The sequence below is a fragment of the Xyrauchen texanus genome, chromosome 27, assembly GCF_025860055.1.
Source record: "Xyrauchen texanus isolate HMW12.3.18 chromosome 27, RBS_HiC_50CHRs, whole genome shotgun sequence".
Lineage (NCBI taxonomy): Eukaryota > Metazoa > Chordata > Actinopteri > Cypriniformes > Catostomidae > Xyrauchen > Xyrauchen texanus.
Window position 1 is genome coordinate 12,339,716 of NC_068302.1, and position 21,239 is coordinate 12,360,954.

A 21,239-nucleotide genomic window follows, 5' to 3' on the forward strand; every position below is an offset into this window, starting at 1 on the left:
AGTCTGATTTTATTTTAGATTTCGCCTTCCAAAGATTATAAAAAGAATATTTATACATAAGCCGCATTCTGTCTAGCACAACTTCCTTCCCTTCACAGCGGTGCACTGACATTTCTCCCTAAAACTCAAACTTAACGTCAGAATCAGCACGATCGGTGATTGTTGTAAAATGCAGTCTCGCTACTGTTGCTAAATTGCGGGATGCGTTTAATAATAAAAAGAGCGCAAGAGATACCGTTCCCAAGGTGGCGCGCGCTCCCAAACAGACCGCAACGAGACAAGCAAAGTATAGGCTACTTTGGGTTTCATGTGCGCATCTAAACGATCAAATATACACAAAAATATGTCAAAACGACCGGCTTGGAGATTCACTTAAACACAGTTTATGTCTTAAATGGACGTAGTTATGGAAATAGTTGGAAGAAAATATGGTGCATCAGGAGCCTATTAGATCTGAACTCGGTCTTAAAGGGGAAGCAGTCTAATAAACATGCAAAAGGCAAAGAGAAAATCACTTACAGCTCTTGAATGAATAACTTCTGCATTAATAAGCATTGATCTATCTATGATAAACTATGCAGTGTTATTTTACAATTGATTACTTTATTAGATTTCTTTTTAGACCACACCTGAACAGTAATGTTAGTAGACCTTCCTGAAATTAAATCACTGTGCCTATATAACGTTTATCTTTGTGTAATTGTTTATCTTTTGTTTATCTTTGTTTAATATATATATATATATTATAAAAAAAAGAACCGTTAAGAATACCGTTAAAGTACCGGATCGATAAGCAGTATCGGTAAGAGTAGTAATACCATTAAAACCTTAACGATACCCATCCCTAGTAATGCCTGTGCTTCTCTTGGATGCTCTGAATATTGGATTACGTGTCCGGATTGCCCCTTAATTAAAGCTGCATTTGGATCTCAACCTTCGTGTCTCGGAGCAGTTCGTAACACCTGCTTTGTTTATTTAATATATTTGTTATACATTATTTATACAATATGTTTTTACATTATACATTTTTAATTTACGTGTAGAAGTGTTCAATAAATGTATTTGTTGAGAAATTTTGTCTATCTTAATTAATTATTTGTGTTACATTTTATCTTTCAAATAAAAGGTTCAAATAAGAGGTTAAAAACAAGCACATATCGGCCAAAATAAATCGGCAGCATTAATCGGCCATCGGCCGACCCGGATTTCAAAAGATCGGCATCGGCCTGAAAAAAAACAATATCGGTCGACCTCTAACCATTTACTCTTTATTGTGGGAAATGGAGCCTTTAGTCTGTTCTTGAAATTATTTTATGACTGTTTTAGATTAAATTAAAGCTCTTAAAACCTTTTTCAAAACGTAACTGTACATCTACACTCATCTTTGATTAATTAACTTGAGCATTAAGTCTGTAAAGTAGATTCCCCCTAGTAAATTATGCAATACATACAATGGAAATAAGTGTTCAGTGTATCATTTACTTTAGTAAATGTGAAGTCTACAGTTTATTTTCTAACCGCATTTTACAGCATATCATCATCATACAGCACATGCACTGATATATCATCACTATTTTTTTATCTATATTAAATTATATACCATATATCATTAGCTATGGTAATGTGCTATGTATACATTTTGGAGGTATTTCAATCCATAGAACAAAGTTACAATTTCACTCTGGGGATAGAGGGAGTCACAATATTGTGAGATTAGAGAGAGAGAGAGAGAGAGAGAGATGAGTGAGAGTGAGTGTTACCTCCACAAACTCTCAAACCTCATGCCACAGTTTTCCAGTTCAGCAGAAACCGATCAGATGCTGGTGTTACTGGGGGAGGACCATCATGCATCAGTTGCAGCTAAATTCATTTTAGAGCTGCACACCCTCAGAAACCAATTACTGCCTTAATGTACTTCAGTCACAGTACTTTTATTTTCTTATGTTCATAATGTCCTGTTAAATGCATATTTTATTTTATATTGTATAGTGTATATTGTTATTATAGTTTTTTATTTTTTATTTGATTCATTACCTGGCACCTTATTTTAATTCTATCTTATCATTATTATTTGTCTTGTCATTATCTGTTTTGTGTATTAATGCTTTGGCAATATTGTATGTAAACACAATCATGCCAATAAAGTACTTTTAAATTGAAATTGAAAAATTGAGAGAGAGAGAGAGACCCAGTTATGTGATTCCCGCCCTTCCCTCTGAATGTTCCAATAGCACAAGAGTGTTGGAGCAGACCCCATCTGTTTTCCCAGGAACTCGCCCGTTCCTGGGAAAACACTCCCGCTGCACTCCCAGAATCCCACATGTGTTAACATTTAGCTGGTAGTATGATGAAGGCATGCACTCCTGAAGCAGTCTGAGAACGGTCCACGTGATTGTGTGTGTTCTAACTGATACTGTAATAGAAAGAGAAAGGGATATGAACTGGAATTACCAGCAACATCCATAGGTGGCTATCATTACTGTTGTCATTGTTGGAGATGAATGTAAGAAAAAGTCTTTGGCAAATAACATGACAAGGTAAGTCAACAGGTTGAAAGGCAGGGAACCAGGGATTCTGGCGATATTTGATCCGTCAATGAGAGGCAGGATGTGAAGTCCATAAAGAGAAAGTGGAGACTCATGAGCACCACCGAGCTTGCAGTGACTCTGCATCTGCCTCAGTCATTAGAGAACCCCCTGGTGGAGGGAAGGTGGCATAATTGGAGAAAGACCTCTTGTTAAATCTTTTCAAAGGTAAATACATGCCTAATAATTAACCTATTAGCAGATCATTTTAATTTGACCCCTTCTTTTACAACTAAGAAACATTGTCAGAAGGAAACAGAAGTTCATCTTTGTTACAAACATAACCAGGTGCAGACAGAATCTGTGGACTTTTTCTGTGCTGAAATATTCACTTAGAGAGGTTATCTGAGTTACCGAAGACTTTGTCAATTCGAACCAGTCTGGCCATTCTCTGTTGACCTCTTTCATCAACAAGGTGTTTTCATCTGCAGAACTGCTGCTCACTGGATGGTTTTTGGCACCATTCGGAGTAAATTCTGGAGAATGTTGTGCGTAAAAATCCCAGAAGATCAGCAGTTACAGAAATACTCAAACCAGCCTGTCTCTCAGGGAGAGGAAGTGATACTCGCACCTTAGGAGGAAGTGACGTGTCAATCTCAACAGTGGCGGTGAATGAATTCTACATTGGCGGTTTATATATGCCACTACTGTCATGTTGTCTTAGGGAACCAGGATGTGACAGCTTGTTATTTCTGACTGAAAAGCCTTTAAGGCTAGGAATACAGGCGATAGATCTAGGCGGTTGAAGTGCCACACTTTCTTCGCACCTGTCCAGGTGCCGAAAGTCGGGCTTCCATTGCACACCGCCCCCAACCTGTGTTGGAAGCATCCATAGAAACCACTTTCTGCCTGACAACCTGCTCCAGCACGACACCTCACTGGTAAAATGCAGGAGATGTCCATAGTGCTAAAGCAGCAATACAGCTGCAGGATATAGGAATGCACACTTGGCATCAAGCATGTCATGGCACACAGTGCTTGAGCCAGAACTGAAGAGGTCTCATGTGTAAGAGACCTAAAGGATTGATGGATGCCGCCGCCATAAATCCCAATGCATTTTAAAACAGCTTCAGTGGAAGTGTTCTCACCAGTCTGAACTGAGACAGACACTGTAGAATGGCCTGAACGCGCTCGCTCGTGAGGTTCACGCGCCTGCTCGTGGAGTCGAGACGCACTCCCAAAAAGGTGATTTGTTTGCTGGGGGAGAGCATGCTCGTCGCCCAGTTCACATTGAGGCCCAAGCTGTTTAGACGTTGAAGCAGTAAGTCTCTGTGCTAGCATAACAGAGCCTTTGATTGTTCCAGTAACGGCCAATCATCGAGGTAGTTATAGGTGCGCATGCCGCTCAGTTTCAGAAGGGCGAGAACCGCATATATGTACTTTGTGAACATGCGAGGAGCCAGAGACAGTCCGAAGGGCTGGACTTTGAATTGATACACTGTTCACTCGAACGCAAATCTCAAAAACATCCTGTGATGTCGTACAATTAGGATATGAAAGTATGCGTCCTTCAGATTTATTGACGCAATTCATGTGTGCGTACATGCGATAAGATCCGTTTCTGAGTAATAATTTTGAAAAGGCACTTTGTGAGTGCGCGAATCAAATGTCTCAGATCCAGGATCGCCTGAAATCTCAGTTGTATTATAAGTGAACCGAACTTTTGAGCATCTACATCTGAGATGTTGGTCGTGAGTAGCGCTCAAATATTGCGCACCGCTGTGAAGTCTAAAAATAGCCCCGAGTGCAGCACCAGCATGTGTGTGTCAACAGAGCAGCCCCATTCACTAATGCGCTGGCGCTGTGCGTACTATATATTTACTTATTAAACACAGCCTTTTGTTATTCACAGAGCTATCACACATCTTTAAGTGGCTTTGAATAAAATGCACATGTAATATGAACTGCTTCAATTGTGTTTTAATGGTTCTTTTATATATTTTTTTGTGTTTTTTGCATTCATTGCATTTTTTTTTTATTGCATTTATTTGAGTGCAAGACACAGAAACAACATTTTGAACAATATTATGAACAACATTATTCCTTTCCCAACAAACAGCAATGGGGAGATGGGGAACAGTGTTTTGTGTCTCCAATCGAGTCTTCTTTGGAGCAGACATGGAGGGAACAACAGGCTCTGCCTTCCGCTTCAAAGGGTTGTGCCCGTAAGCAGGCATGGGGCTTTTATGGGGCTTTTTGTCGGGCGCTGACCCGAAACCGGCTGTGATGTACTCCGTTTGGGCATAAAGTGTCGTGACATAACGCTCAGCAAACTTATTCACAGAGCTGCCAAAGAGGCCGGCTGGAGACACTGGAGCATCCAACAGAGTGGCTTTTTGCTTATCACTCATTTCTGTGAGGGTCAGCCATATATGTTGATCCAGAACTGTCAGGTTGGCCGACTTGCCGATGGCCTGCGCAGTGACTTTCGTGGCACGCAGTGCTGTCTGTAGCAGTTCGGAGCTCTTTGAATGTCTCTGGATCGAAGCATTGCTCTTCCATTTGCTTGAGGAGGTTGGCTTGAAATACCTGGTGCACCATCATTGTGTGGAGTGCTGATCCAGCTTGTTCTGCCGCTGAGAACACTTTTCCAGCCAATTTGGTAGTTTGTCGACACAGCTTGGAAGGATGTATGTGGGTGATTTCCTCACTCCATTACTCGCTGGGCAGAGGTGTGCTGCTACCACCTCCTCCACAGGGGGTAGTTGGGCATAACCGTTTTCTTCTCCATGATCCACATTAGAGAATATGGCATCACTGCACGAGCCTGCTGAGAAGGGCGCATCCAGGACTTAGACAGTTCGTTATGCACTTCGGGAAAGAATGGGGCAGATTTGCGGGACGTGGCGGCGTCTGGACTGCAGGAACCATTCATCGAGGCAAGACTGTTCAGGTTCCTCTGGGTGAGATCACTTAAGGTGAAGCTCTTGACACCCCTTGCAATTACTCGGAGAATCTCCCTGTCAGATAGCCCTCACTAGGGGAGGGGCGGCAGCATGATCCACTGGCCACTCACCTGATGCAGCGAAAGACATGACATCGTCATTGGCATCCCCAGCATCAGAACCGCTGAAAGAGATGAGGCCGCATTCTCTTTCAGAGGGCTGGAGCTTGTCTCGCACATAGCGTATCGGAAAACATGCGCTTTGTGGAGATTAAGGTGCTCGCAGAGCGTGCGGGCACAAGAACCACCTCAAAGTCATCCTGCTCAACCTTGTGGCCCAGCCGTGCCTCCTCGTGTGAATCCTTGGGTATCACATAAGAATCTGGTGGAAGAGCATGTGAGGCTGAATCATCCCTCAGAATGAGGGCGATTCATGAGCGAAGTGTCTTGAGACTCATGCCCTCACAGTGAGGACAGACTTATCTCCATGAGGGCTGTCTCTGCATGAGAGCGGCCCAGACAGTAAACACAGCTCTCATGCTGATCTGATGCCGGGATGTGCCTCTCGCACAAGGAAAATTTACGGAACAACGCGTAAATGACTCTTTTAAATATATACATATATATTAATATTTATATCGCACAGTATGCAATACACAATATACAATTGCTTTGTAAGAATACACAACACCTGCTGAAGCACTTCAGGGAATCAGTATGCTGAGGCCCTTTCGCCATCGAAGCATCAAGCGGCGAGTCGCCGTGATGTTAGCCGGAGCACTGCAAGTGGAGAGGAGAGTCTTCTCATTGCCGTGAAGATTCTGACTGCTTACTCGTGTATATCGATGGCGAAGGGTAGAGAGTGGTTTTCTTCTAGACAAGAGATGATTGATGTCTTGAAGGAAGTAATACTGAGGAAATGGTGTTTGTGCACCTGTTTTTATAATGGACAGCTTTGCGCCAAAACAGGCGGGGCTCAAACACCATAGCCAATATTGGAATATTGGGGTTATTGTAGAGAGGTTTAAACTAGGTCGTGTAAGAACCTGTATAAGTGTCAATAAACGCAAAGTCAAGTGTCCTGAGTCCTAGGGGAACACCGTTTACGATACCATGAAATTAATGGGGAGTACCGTACAATGAATCCTACCTGTCGCAAAATGTTCCGTTATTTATCTTCTAAATTAAAACAAAAATGTTCTTAGTAAACTCCACACATAGTTCCCTCCAAAAGTCCTATTTAATGTAAAGCATGTTGAAGATTATTAAGCAGGAAGTCAATTCATTGAGTATAACTATGTTATGTAGTTTTCCCTTGACATTTCAGATTTGTTTGCGTTCTTCAGTGACGATAACGTGATAACGGGTATGGACAAATTTAAAAATAATCAAAAATAGCGATAGTTTTCAAAAAGAAAACGTCCCCATCTAATTGTGTCGTTGTTAAAAAAAGACTATCCCTAACTTATCGTGAACGTGTATGCTTTTAATAGTCGGGGTTTTTCTTCCATTATTGCCATAATAATATTGCGGGTGGGCAAGCTAAGTACATTATGTTGTTTGCATGCTATATCAGGCCAATGTAAAGGGTTAAATAACAAAGTGTTTAGTGACGCATGCTCGGTTTCGCCCTCTACAGACGGGGTTCATCAGAAATGCAAGTCCGACCGAATCGCTTAATCCAAAGACCTCGAACAGCGAAGTTAAACAGCACTATTTCCCACATAGTTTGCTTCCGTAAGGCAGTAACTTATTACACAAAGATAAAGCGTAACAACATGTTCAGGTGACTGAAACTGCTTCTATTTCTTTTCTCCACGGGAACGTTATGTGTAGAGGACTTACTGCGGTTGCTTGGAGGACAACGCCTGGATAAGGAAGAGAGCGCAACATTTGCTGTTACTTCGGGACGGCAATTCATAAAGGATACTTTACAAACATGATTCTTGCAGTATGTTCTTGTCTCCCTCGAAGCGTGTGTGTGTTGTTGCTGCTTATCGACTGTATTGGAGGTGAGAATACGGAGCGAGATATCTAATGTCCACTGCACTTACTACATTAGTAGTAGTGTTGACAATCACTGGAGCCCAGGCAGTGCCATTGATTAGCTCGCATGTTTACAATTAAATGTATTGTGCGCGTGCTGTATTTACTCACTAGTCCTGAAATCAGAGAGGACTGAACAAGTCATTTGCGAATGTAACTAAAAGGCTTTTAATTGTCTAAGTTCTTGCTTCTATGTAGTTTTACTCTGAATTTACCCATTTCCCAATAGAAGGACAGTGCATGTGGCTTTACAGTTGTTTACGTTATTTAATTACATTAGTAAGGAGATCATGTCAAAGTATTTCTAGCAACTCAGTCCTCTGTCGGTCATCTTTTAATCACTCACATGCTAGTGCAGCTAATTTCTACTTGAATAGGGGTGGGGGGTCCCGAAATCTACCAAACGGTTGGTCAAGATTACGATTAAATAACATATTTCAAATCAGAAATAAAATCTGATAATATTGGAACCATAAACTGTGCTTCTTGGCCTCATATCACGCTAAAACTCGTGATTTCTTTCCGGGCTTGTGTAGCTAATGCGCATGCGCGTAGCGAGTTGATTGACAGGCGATGTCTCTATCTAAAAGGTGATTGGCTCTTTTACCTTAAGGCGGGACTTTCTTTCTACATCCGTTGACCGTTGGACACTAGAGCTCCTTGGTTGGGCATTCCAATTTCACCCATTCATTTTAATAGAAGTGTCCCGTCTCTAATAAATAACTCTGATAATGTCCAGTATATACTGTATCTTCGTCTCGGCCCAGTCTGGCTTTATGTAGATTTAAGAAGCTTAAGCAGATTTGGGCTAATTCCGAATCTATGTGTGTCTCCTCGGCCTCTGGATGGAATCTTTATTGCTTAACAATAAGGTCTGTATGAAACAAATGTGAGTCATTTCTGCCACTCTACACTTCCTGCAGCCTTTATGAGAGCCAAGCAGATAAACGTGTATTAGATTATTTAACTGCACCTTTCTGTCATTTTATTAAGGTTATGGAAAGTCCTGTTGTTCATGAACTTTATAAAGTGTGAGAAGAATTGTAACTTCTTACTGTTTAAATACTCAGCTACACTTCTGAGTAAACCTGTGTTTTTTTTATTTCCCCAGAAATTTCCTAATACATATACCAACTTATGTTTTCATATACCAAAATGTTTGGTATGTTTCAGATGTAATCATACAGTCTTTGGTAGAACATTGGTAAAAATGCACTTATTAACTGTACTGTAAGTCATTTTAGCATTTCAGGTAAATAAATTGAGGGGTTGCTCCCACACATTTGTTAGCAATCATACTGTGTGAATTTACTTCTTACTTACTTCTTACTTCTTCCTGAATCCTGATGTTTTTCTCTCTGCCAGTGCTGTTTTCACCTACATGAAGCACTTGGCACAGCTCAGCATCCAATTTGATTGCCAACCAGTCAATTGCACTCAATCTAATTAACTTTTATCACAATAGCAGTGTTTGTTTTGTAGTGAGAGAACAAGTGTGGAAATTGGATGGAGAAATGTATGACAATTGCTAGTAATGTACACTGCAAATAATATAATAATAATAATAATTTTACTGATCAGTATATTTCTGTTTGTGTAATTAAATAATGTATTATTTTTTGTAATATATCTAAACATCCATAAAACAATATACATTTCTCAAACATTTTGTCACATTTTCTTGCCCCATTGGCAACTTATTTTATTATCCATTTTTACTGGAAAAGAATACTTACTTATTAATAGTTTTTTTTTTCAAATCACATTTACATCTGTTTGTCGGTCTCATACTGTCTCTTGCATTGCTTTTATAATTAATTGTGTGTGTTAGTTGGGTAGACCGTGTTGTGACGGGACTGTCTCTGTTCATAGGCTCAATATCCCAGCAGACCTCTCAGCTCACCTCGTATGAAGTGACAGTACCAAGACGCATCAGCAGACAGAGGAGAGACCAGGACAGTGCAGACAAGGTAAAACATCCCCTCTCTTTCATTTTCTGTCTCTGTTTCTTTCTTTTAAACCCACTTAAACACAGACAGTCAACAGTGTTTGATTGCAAGTGTTCAGCATAGACAAGATGTAGTTCTTGTTATTCAAAATCTACATTAAAACTTGCTAATGTGCAGTTCAGGTAATGAATTAATTTAAGGCAAAATGAAACAACATTCACAACATATTAACTTTTGTAATGTGAATAATTACTGAGAAAACATTGAAACAATATTCAGCAGGAAATAATGTAGGGCAGGATTTGATTGTATCGATATTTTAGGATATCGTGTAAGGGATATTGTACAGTCAGCCGATAATTATTAGAAATTTAACACTGATGATCAGGACCCAAATGTAAAATGTACATTATTCACTTATTACCGGGCACTTACCAAATAAATAAATGGACATGAAATATTGATTTCAGGTGAAATAATGGAATTTTTTGACATGTTAGATTAGTTATATAGATTAGTGGTTATTATACAAAACTATTTGACTGCGTAATGCAGCGATTGAGATGAAGTTAAATGATTGATCAAGTATTCCAGAAAGTGGTGTAATAATTAAGGATGTCACAATACCTTTTTTGAGAACAAATACGAGTACCAAAACTTCCTTTTTGGGACTCATTGATATCGAGTCCGATACCTGTTTTTCTGAATTCCATATCAGCAGTTTATTTGTTTTATTTTTTTATCAAAATGGTGTCTAAATAAACAAATTCTTTAACAATTGTATTATATGAAAATATAACCATTCATTTTCAAAATAATATTTTATTATTTGTATCAAATGAAGTGTTTTATACAGAACATCACAGCACAATCTAGTTTATATTGTAAAATAAAGTGCTGCATAACAGAGCATCACAAATGTGTGATATTGCTTAAATATTATGCAATTACTATTGATTTATTTAACTATACAGTAGTGATATATTTTTGTCATACTTTTTCCAATTTAAATTGATCCTTTATTTTGGAGTGAAGCCCATTCCATTTCTGTGTGATTTTGATGGTATTTTCTCTCCTCCGGAAAAGCCGGTGGCTGTGTGACCCATGTGATTATTAATCCACAAAAGGGTGCTATTTAATTCAATAAATATGTAGTCTGTATGACTCATTCTACAAAGTGAATTCTGAATCAGAATCGGAATGAGCTTTATTGCCAAGTGTGCTCACATACACAAGGAAGTTTATTTAGTAATTTTATAGTAGAACCAAGCAAGTGCACAAAGAACATTACATCGAGACAAAGAATATAAAACAAGGTAAGAGTATAAATGGAAATACAAAAAAATAAGACATATGATAGAATGGCGTATGTACATGGCGCCACGGATAGCAGCCTCTGTGTGCAGCTTTCCAATTCTTTTTTTGTTTGTTTGTTTGTCCTGTGCTTAGTAATCTTTTTCCAATCAGTTTTACCAGGGGCGATCTATTCCTGGTTTTTGACTATTCTAATGCTTTGCTGAACATTTTAGTCGGAGGCGCAGCTGTGTTGTTTAAGAGACGCAGGCGAGGGAATGAGCTAGCATGCTGGTCAGGCTTCGTCAGCGCGGCTTTCGAACCGCACTGCTGAGTATTCATCTTGCGAATCCCCACTCTCTTTCTAACAAAATTGACTAACTACATCTCCTCACCCGTGCAAACAAGGATGTTTCAACCTCTGCTGCCTTGTGCTTCACAGCAACGTGGCTGAGTGAAGCCAATCCGGGCAGCGCGTTACTGTTGCCGGGCTTTCAGCTGTTCAGAGTAGATCGCATCGCGAAGTTAACGGGGAAAACGAGAGGACATGCTTTTACTTCAGTGAAAGTTGGTGTACAGATGTAACAACGTTAAGGAAGATGTGCTGTCCTAATTTCGAAGCACTCTTTATCAACCGTAAGCCTTTCTACTCGCCGCGGGAGTTTTCCTCGTTTATTCTGGTTAGTGTTTATATCCCGCCACACACGTGCGTGAATGCAGCGCTACAACAGCTGGACGATCAGATCATAGACACGGAACAACTATACTTGTCACAGTTCCTCCTGACACTCCCAGCACTCACACCCCACAATCTCCCTCTCCCGAGTACTAATCACCTGCACCTGAAACTCGTTCCCACATTCATCAGCTTCACAGTATATAAGCTCCACTCTCCTGTCACTCTTGGTCTGGTCTCCAACGGCGATCACAGACTCACTTACCTGCTTTCTCCTGGAGACACTTCGTGACCTTCCTGGTTCTCTTCTCCAACGCTCCTACGTATTCTTGATCCAAGCTCTACTGCTCCTTCGTCTAGTTCCCGTTTACCCGCTATCCAGCGAACAGCAGTCATCACCCAGGTTTACCCGCTATCCAGCGAACTGCAGTCATCACCCAGGTTTACCCGCTATCCAGCGAACTGCAGTCATCACCCAGGTTTACCCGCTATCCAGCACACAGCAGTCAACACCCAGGTTCACCCGCTATCCAGCGCACAGCAGTCATCACCCAGGTTTACCCGCTCCCCACTCTTCCTCAATAAACTACACCTCCGGGTTTTACACTACCATCAAGTCTGAGTATCTGTTACAATACCCATACTCCGTTATTATTATTCTTGGTGATTTTAACAAAGCAAACCTCACACGTGAACTGCCCAAATACAAACAGCACATTAAATGCCCAACCAGAGACAGAAATACACTGGATCATTGCTACACAACAATAAAGGATGCACATCGCTCTGTCCCTAGAGCAGCTTTGGGACACTCTGATCACTGTCTGGTTTATCTTCTTCCAACCTATAGGCAGAAACTAAAATCAGCTAAACCTGTAGTAAAGGCTGTAAATGATGTCTGTGGTCATGAGATTTTTATTTTTTTTAGCTTTATTTAACCAGGTGAGCACGTAGAGAACACGTTCTCAATTGAAACGGCGACCTGACCAAGATAAAGCGAAGGTGCAAGACATACAAATAGTTACACATGAAATTATACAAATTAAACATTAAATACACAAGGAACAAAATTTTAAGTAAAATACAAGTTTTCTGGGCAATAAAATAGACAGTGTCGGTATATAAACAATTAGTGAAATATAATCTATAGTAAAGGCATCAAGTTGTTATCGAGAGAGAGAGAGAGAAAAAAAAAAAGCAACTAGAGCAGAGATAAATTAAATATTAATTTATAATAAAGGGGTCAACATGTGCAACGGACCGGCAGAAACTCTGATAGTCGTTTTTTAAAGGAAGTGAGAGAGATGGTATTCTCAAGTTTCATAGTCTTTTGTAACTCATTCCAGTCGATCATTTGAAAGACTGGTGTTGGCCCACCTGAATGACATCACTGGACCCTTTCTTAATCCCCTGCAATTTGCTTATTGAGCAAACTGGTCTGTGGATGATGCAGTCAACATGGGATTGTATCATATCCTGCAACATCTGGATGGACCGGGGACATATGGAAGGATCCTTTTTGTAGATGTTCGGCTTTCAACACAATCATCCCAGCTATTCTCCAGACTAAATTACACCAACTCTCTGTTCCCACGTCTATCTGTCAGTGGATCACCAGCTTTCTGACGGACAGGCAGCAGCTAGTGAGACGGGAAATTCACTTCCAGCACATGTACAATCAGCACTGGTGCCCCCCATAGATGTGTGCTCTCCCCACTACTCTTCTCCATGTATACAAATGACTGCACCACCAAGGACCCTTGGAATTTTCCAAGCTGCTTAAAGGCAACTTTTAACTTTTTACTATTTATATTTCTGACCCACTGGAATTGTGATATAGTCAATTAAAAGTGAAATAATCTGTCTATAAGCAATTGTTGGAAAAACTACTTGTGTCATGCACAAAGTAGATGTCCTAAACTACTTGCAAAAATTATAGTTTACTAATATTAAATCTGTGGAGTGATTTAAAAAATGAGTTTTAATCCTAAGTGTATGTAAACTTCTGACTTCAACTGGATGTACAGGAGATATTATTTACATAATTGCACTATGGGGAGTCCTGAAGGCTGTTTAATTGTTCAGGTGGTAAATGGCCTGAGGGTAAAAACTGTTCTTGTGCATGGTGTTCCTGGTGCTGAGTGCTCTTTAGCACCAGCCAGAGGGCAACAGTTCGAAGAGGGAATGGGATGGGTTTTTGGGGTCTGGAGTTATTCTACCTTTTCTACCTTTAGACTTAGTGCTCTGTTCACTGTGATCTGCTACAAACAGTGTGTGATGATGGTGTTTTCCGTGTATGAGTCAAGGGTCTCTAAAAGATTATTTCAACAAAAAAAATTCCCCCACCCACATGGACTTGGTTACATCTGCAGAAGTAGTCTCCGATGCAGAGAAAGTCATTTCACTTTGATGAAAATTTCAAAAACAAACACAATTCTTTAAGATAATGTGCACTGATGAATTGAGTCAATATGATCACATGGAAAATCGACATGCTGCTTCCGAATGTTCATGTACCCTTAAATCATCATTCTGCCAAATTACTGCCAAGCACCATATCCCATCCAAATTTTTTGCATCAATTCATACATACCTTCCTTGTGGTACTTCAGATAGCACTTTGTGTGAACAATCTCCGAGTCTCGGGTTCTTGTCCCACTTAAAAGGAAGTAATCGCTTTCACATAAACAATGATGAGTGCGATTCAGAAGTTGCATTTTCTCTCTAAAACTCACTGACGGTTAGATTTAGGGTGTAGAGTTAATAAATTATGCATCTCTATTGACTGTATTACATATTTGGAACAGAAAATACTATTTGGTTTTTGTTCTACCCTATGAACATTCCTCCTCAACAACACTTGCCGCTTCGGTCTCTGGGGGTATTGGTTTGAATTTCAGTAAGTACAGACCAATGTCACTGAATTCACAGTTTCAGTAAGACCAGGGGCATTTGTTAAGAAAGAAAAAGGGTTACTCTTGATTTCATGTTGTCTTAGAAGTGTAATGTAAGTGGTATAACTGTGTTACATGTATTAGTTCAAGCTGCAGAAATCTGCATCTTTTTTTAAGCTCACACTCAAACAAGAGATCCGCTTTTCATTAAATGTGTGGCTAGTATTCTTCATTGCCCTCTCATTCTCTCTTCATCCTATCTTCCAATTTTATTTTTTCATGACCTATCAATAATATTGTTTCTCTCATATATCATCTACACATGCCACAGGAACCATCTGGCGGGCGCACATGCCCGGCAGTGTGGGTGTAGTTAATAAAAGTCTACTTCTGCCAGGGCCATTCTGGGCATAGGGCTCCCTGCCTGGCAGAGACACATACTAACAGCATGGCACAAACAAACACCCAGCACTTCTCTCACCTCAGTGTCATTGAGAAACAGTCTGCTTCTCTGAGTTTGGCAGATAACAGGAAGTGATTTAGAGGAAGAGAATAGCTGTACTCTTTCTGAGTTTGTAAAAAATATGCACATTTTTATTTAATGAGATTTTTGCTTGCTTTGCTGAATTTATAAAGAAGAGGAATACACACATAGGATTCATTCTTTTAGTAGGTATATAATTTATTGAAATTGAGAAAACTCTCTTAAACACTGCAAAGTAGATCTGGCAGTGAATGGCAGTTAGCGTGAACGTGTTGGCACGTTCAGGCAGCTTTTAATTGGTATCATACCAACCATGTTGGTAAAGTCATTGCAACCTGTAACCCATCACTCAATAGCCATCACTCTTTCAGTTTGTGAAATTATTCACCCTGCCTTATTTTAATACTAACATTCCTGAGCGGTTTGAGAGCAAGCTGCTCAAACAGTGACTTGTTGTCTCTGCCTCACCCAGCAAGTTAACTGATTGTAAGACTTCTTTTGTGTGTGTGTGTGTGTGTGTGTGTATAACTACATAAAAAAAATAAAGTACTAATGTAGGTCAGTATGCTAACAAAAACATGCAAAAATTCAGGAAACACTGAAACCCTGTTTTTGAATAACAGTTTTTGACCACATTAAGTAAATATGGTAATAGAGACACTAGAAAATGGGAACTCTTTTAATAGCATCGCTGCCTCTGCTTGTTTTCTTCACCTGTAGTAAAACAGTGATTTGACTCTTTCTTTTTCCTTTTTTTAAGGTGTCATACATAATCCAAGCTGAAGGGAAAGAACATGTCGTCATCCTGGAGAGAAACGAGTGAGTATTTTGCTTTATTTCTTTCTCTTGAGTTTGTAGTTTGTTCCCTTTAGATTATGTACACACTAAAAAAAAAATAGCTCTTTGTTTGAACTGGATTCAATCTTGGACAGTGGCACCACGTGTTTGATATGAGTTTCCTTAATTTACAATTACTATGTAATCTCAACACAAACCCTTTGTATAACCTAGTTGAATTATGTAAACACAACAAAATAAGCTGTGTCAATGTAACTCAAATAAAATGTTTTATTTCTTTATGTACTAACTAGTGAAAGTTGGCATGCTAAATACAAGCTAGTTAGAAACACTACAGAGTGTAGTTTATTAACAGTGTTATGGTTAGCACAGCGTTTATTTAATAAAGCGAGCAATCAATTTTATGTGTGATATGTATCTGTGGTCATTGTTAACTCAAGCTCCACTCTTCACCATAATGGTAACCCCCAAAACTTCAACATAACAGAAACTCTTCTTAATCTCAACATAACAAAACATTAAACGCTAAAGCACAAAAACACATAATAACGCTTAATTTTAACATTTACTCTCGGTATCAAGTACCATGCAAAGCATGCTGGGAAATGAAAATCCCCTGCCCAGTTTCATCAATACTACATTAACACCACAAAAAGTATTCATGTTGTCCCAACTCATATGGATTAAGTGTATTTCTATTTTACAAATTTAAATGAATGAAATCAAGTTGTGACAAAAGGTTTGAGAATTGTGTTGCTGTAGTTAAGCATTTTAATTTAGTAAATTGAACTAGCAGCAAAAATCCTTTTTCTGAGTGCTCTTTCATTTCAATAGGAAGCCTGTGATTGGTCTGTGTGACCGATTTAAAAGTTTAATCTTCTGCTTTTTTTACTCTACTGAAAAATGTAAGTGTCAACTGAAAATGTCCTGCATCCTTTTATTACGTTCACTTACTATTCGGTTATAATATATCTGTCTTTGTATACCATTAGTTGCTTGTGAATTAGTGAACTTGTGAATACAGCACTTTCTCCAATCCCAGCATAATGTGCAGAGAAAACTATAAGGCATGAAACGTATGAAGTACATTAAGTCTTCTGTATATGAAAGCTCAACAACATTGTTGTTTTTTTAGAGTGTCAGATTGTCAGTTAATAAAGCAAAAAATAGTGTGCTTTTTGTCCAACGATGGATGGGTCTGTTGCAGCTAGTGGCACAGAATGTACTCACTGTTTCCAGTTTAGAGAGTGTTGCCAGGTAAGAGGCCATTTTATTACTGTAGAAACAACATGTCAAGGTTTGGACATTATTTCCTTAAAGGGATAGTTCACCCAAAAATAAAAATTCTCTCATCTTTTACTCACCCTCATGCCATCCCAGATGTGTATGACTGACTTACTTCTGCAGAACACAAAGAAGATTTTTTGAAGAATATTTCAGCTCTGTAGGTCCATGGAATGCAAGTGAATCGTGACCAAAGCTTTGAAGCTCTTAAAAGCACAAAGGCACCATCAAATTTATCCAAACAACTCAAATATGTTTTGATCCATGTCTTCTGAAGTGATCCAATCAGTTTAGTTTGAGAACAGACCAAAATATAACAATGTTTTTCACTATAAATCGTGGCATCAGCAGTCTCCTTGGTAGGGCTGGACGATATGGCCAAAAATTTCTATCACGATATATTTCTTAATTTTGGTCGATACGATATAATTCTGATATCGGTATGAACAAAATAAAAGTCTCAGAAAAACTGCCTAGAATGCCCACGGCCGATGTCTGTACCTACAAACTTCTGAAAAATGTATTTGCCAAGTCTATGAAACCTCCTCCTATAAAACTATATAATATTTAAGAAATAAAAACTGTACAAATAAATGAATGTTCACCTTTTATTTGCACTTGGCCTTCATACAAACAGAAATGTCAAATAAACATAAAACTATTTTTTACTTGAAACTACAACATAGGCTGATTATCTTTATAGATTGAAACAACGGTTCTTCAGTTAGGATAAAGAGTATTAAAGTGCTCAGAATTGCTGCAGAAAACAGAAAAAAAGTGAGCAACAACAAAAACTTGCTGGGGCATTAAAAACCATGCTGTGTATTGTAAAAAATATAATGATATATACTTAAATGAACTAAGTAGTAAAACAATACAAACTGGCCAGAAACATTTTGAGTCCCCCCTCCCTTGCACCACAGTGGTTTGGTCCACTGCCTGCTTTCCCCCTTTACGTCACCTACACACACAAATCCGGTGGAGTTCGAATTGCTTCATTAATTGCTGAACTCCAGAAAGTAGTCTGGCAGTGGCAAGGCTATTTTATTCATTTTAAGCATCGGTTGAAGTGATTATTTTCTCTTAAATACAGATAGCGATTATAATGTTACCTAGCTTGTTTGTGAACTGATATTAGCCTGATATTGTAGATCTACCATTGTTTTGGGTTTTGCTCAATATGATGTTACGTGGCTATCAGTGGGATTCCCCGACGAAACTTAAAATATTATGGAGGACGCAAGATAATTTTATAATTATGACCGCTTGGTGAAATAAATCTTCTGTGTACACACATCCTATAGATGTACGATTTTGGCTCTATTATTTGTGTCCCTTTCAAAAATTGCCATGTAACACACGTAGCCAATTGTGTTCTGTTATTTCTGCTCTGCTTGCATACAATGAACTGACGGCTGCGCCCTGAATGTTAGTCAGTGACAAATGCTGTAATGTAGCCTATCGGAAATTTGTTTAAAAATCATATCACCGTTATTGAAAAAAATTATATCGCGATACATATTGAAATTGAATTAATGTCAAGCCATACTCCTTGGTGATCATGATTTTAAGCTGGATTACTCCGCATAACACCATCTAGCACATGTGTCAAGCCCTTGTGTCATCGTTTATCACAGACATCGAGACAGAATAAGCCAGAGCTTTTTTAGACTTTGAAGCTAGAATGTTTACTATTAAACATGACCCAGTTTAGGCACCAAACTATATCTGTGCAATATTCCACAAACAGAAGTCAGTACAACTTCACCATACAAACTTCTGAGTATTTTGTATTTGTAAGGTATTTCAAATATTGCAACATGTGGGCAGAACATTTTAGAGAACCACTTTATCTTTGCATGAACAGCTAAAGTCTCTTGATCATGTCAGATTGGTAATGCAGCTTGAATGAAGCTTAGAGTGGATGTTTAAGTTTACATTCCCAAGAGTGATGTTTCACACGCCTTTCATGTACTGAGGCTGATAAATCTAATACAAATACATCTGCAGAATATTCTGGGCTCTTCGCTTTGCTATTGAAATTCTTGAGGAGCAAAAACAATCTCTTCTCCTGGGCTTGAGTTTGGAGGGACAGAGCAGGGAGATGTTTTTGGAAGTAAAAAACATGACGTTTCTCAGAGTTGCTTAACATGTCTGACGTACTTTGAACCAATTTCTTCATATCTTGATGAAAGACAAAAAAAAAAAACATGCCATATATGACCACAAAGCACATTTACTTTGATGCTCAGTGCTGAATGTGTTGTGGGAGGTGTGATTATTTTTTCACAAACATTGATGACTTCCAGCAATGCTCCCCTTCTGTTCTTAAGGAGATGTGACAAAGGTCAGCTCATCGCCTGAAATAAAGTTTTCCGCACTCTTTTGGCCTTCTCAGGTCAGCCAAGATCTTAAACAAGCCCACCCCACCCCTGAAATGTGAACTATTGGCTTTTAGGAAATCCATTTGTTTAAAACGTTCTTGTCAGCTTTCTTAGGAAAACAAGGCTGAGGAGAAGCAACTAAGAGTTGCAATAGCAAACTTGATTTCAGAGATGAAAAGCACCATAAAACTTATCATTGAAAGACAATGTAAAACAGCATTTACAATGCATTTACTTCCATATACTTCCATATTTTACATTGAAACAAAATATAGAGGAAAATAATGTCGTAAAATAATAATCATGATAAGTTGGCTATGATTGTGTATTATTAGATGTGCTTGCTAAAGCAAGCATCGTTTTTACTGTTGCTACAATATATGGTTTGAATAAACTCCTAACCCTAAGCATTAAACTTTAGTGCTGATCCTGGTGAATGATGAATGAATAATACCAAAGCGTTCTCTTCACTTTTCACCTTGTTTTTGATAAAACGAGTGAAAAGAATCCCATAGACTTACATTGCAAGGGGAGATCCAAGCTATATCGAAGTAAAATTATATCATAGAGACTTGTGTTTTTGTTTTTTGACTTCAGCTGGTACGCATAGGAAATGTTTTGAAGTCTAGTAACTCATAATTTTTTTTTTCACCCACGTGGTCAATTCAGAATAACCAAAAAGAAAGTTGTTTCAGAGGCATGGAGATTGTTGCATTTTGATGAAAGATAACAGGGAAATAAATTCTTTAGAATAATCATGCACAATAACAGCAAGAACATCTATTAAGAAAGTAAATCGAGTTTAGATCAGAGTCCTTTGAAATAAAAAGGGGAAAAGCTTAATGTTGGCTCATGTTGGAGTACTGAGTTGAGTTTCTCAATTGCTCTTTCTCAGTCATATGTGTGCTTGCAGAACTGAGCTGTAATTCCACACAGCTGCCTTACAGCAACAACAGCACCCCAACTACCCTGCCTAGGATTAATAACTCACAGGTCTGCACACACACAGAGATATTACAGAAATAGAGAGCACATCCATTAGGCTGTTGGCCACAATGAAATTCCAACAAACACACCCCATAATCAGACACACATAGTGAAATGTTCTCACACAAAATATCTGCTGGATTCACAACTGGTACATCTGGACATAAATGAGGTCTTACACTTATTTTAATGTTGATGAATCTGTATTATTATTATTATTATTATTATTATTATTATTATTATTATTATTATTTTCTTATAATAGATAAATGAATTTTTCTCCCCAATATGGAATGCCCAATTCCCAATGCGCTCTAGGTCCTCGTGGTGGCGTAGTGACTCGCCTCAATCCTTGTGCCTCAGCACCTGAGATCGTCAATCCGCGCATCTTATCATGTGGCTTGTGTAGTGCTTTGCCGCGGAGACATAACGCGTGTGGAGGCTTCACGCTATTCTCCGCGGGGATCTACGCACAACTCACCACGCGCCCCACCAAGAGCGATGACCACGAAGAGGTTACCCCATGTGACTCTACCCTCCCTAGCAACTGGGCCAATTTGGTTGCTTAGGAGACCTGGCTGGAGTCACTCAGCACGCCCTGGATTCTAACTCAAGACTCCAGCGGTGGTAGTCAGCATCTTTACTCGCTGAGCTACGCAGGCTCCCACATGAAAATATTAGTTTTACTAATTATGTTTAATAGTTTATTGCATCATTTTGTCTTTTTAAAAATTAAAAATCTATTTATTCAATCAATCAATTTTATATTATATTTCATATATTATTTATGCAGTATTTTCATTGATCATGTGCCTAAACCTGTACTGTCTCTTTAACAAAACCAGCATTTCTGTAAAGAGCGCCTGTATATGAGGGCAGGTTAATGAGAGAGACTCGTGGCGTTATTTTATCTGTGCCATGCATGATTAGAATTAAATGTTGTTGTTTTTTTGAAGATCACGATGCATCGGAAAA

General features: G+C 38.9%; 1 protein-coding gene across 2 annotated transcripts in view; it reads left to right on the forward strand.

Moving 5' to 3' along the window:
• The first annotated feature begins 7,109 nt into the window (after window positions 1–7,109).
• LOC127620898 (disintegrin and metalloproteinase domain-containing protein 9-like) overlaps window positions 7,110–21,239 on the forward strand; it is a 47,884-nt gene continuing 33,754 nt past the window's right edge. Inside the window, exons 1-4 of one of the 2 annotated variants that reach the window (XM_052094242.1) lie at window positions 7,110–7,206; window positions 7,306–7,481; window positions 9,388–9,485; window positions 15,572–15,630. In XM_052094242.1, the coding sequence (XP_051950202.1) occupies window positions 7,409–7,481; window positions 9,388–9,485; window positions 15,572–15,630 (230 nt within the window). In that variant the 5' untranslated portion in view covers window positions 7,110–7,206; window positions 7,306–7,408. Of the gene's footprint in view, window positions 7,482–9,387; window positions 9,486–15,571; window positions 15,631–21,239 lie in introns of both variants that reach the window. The other variant, XM_052094243.1, reaches the window with a different exon arrangement.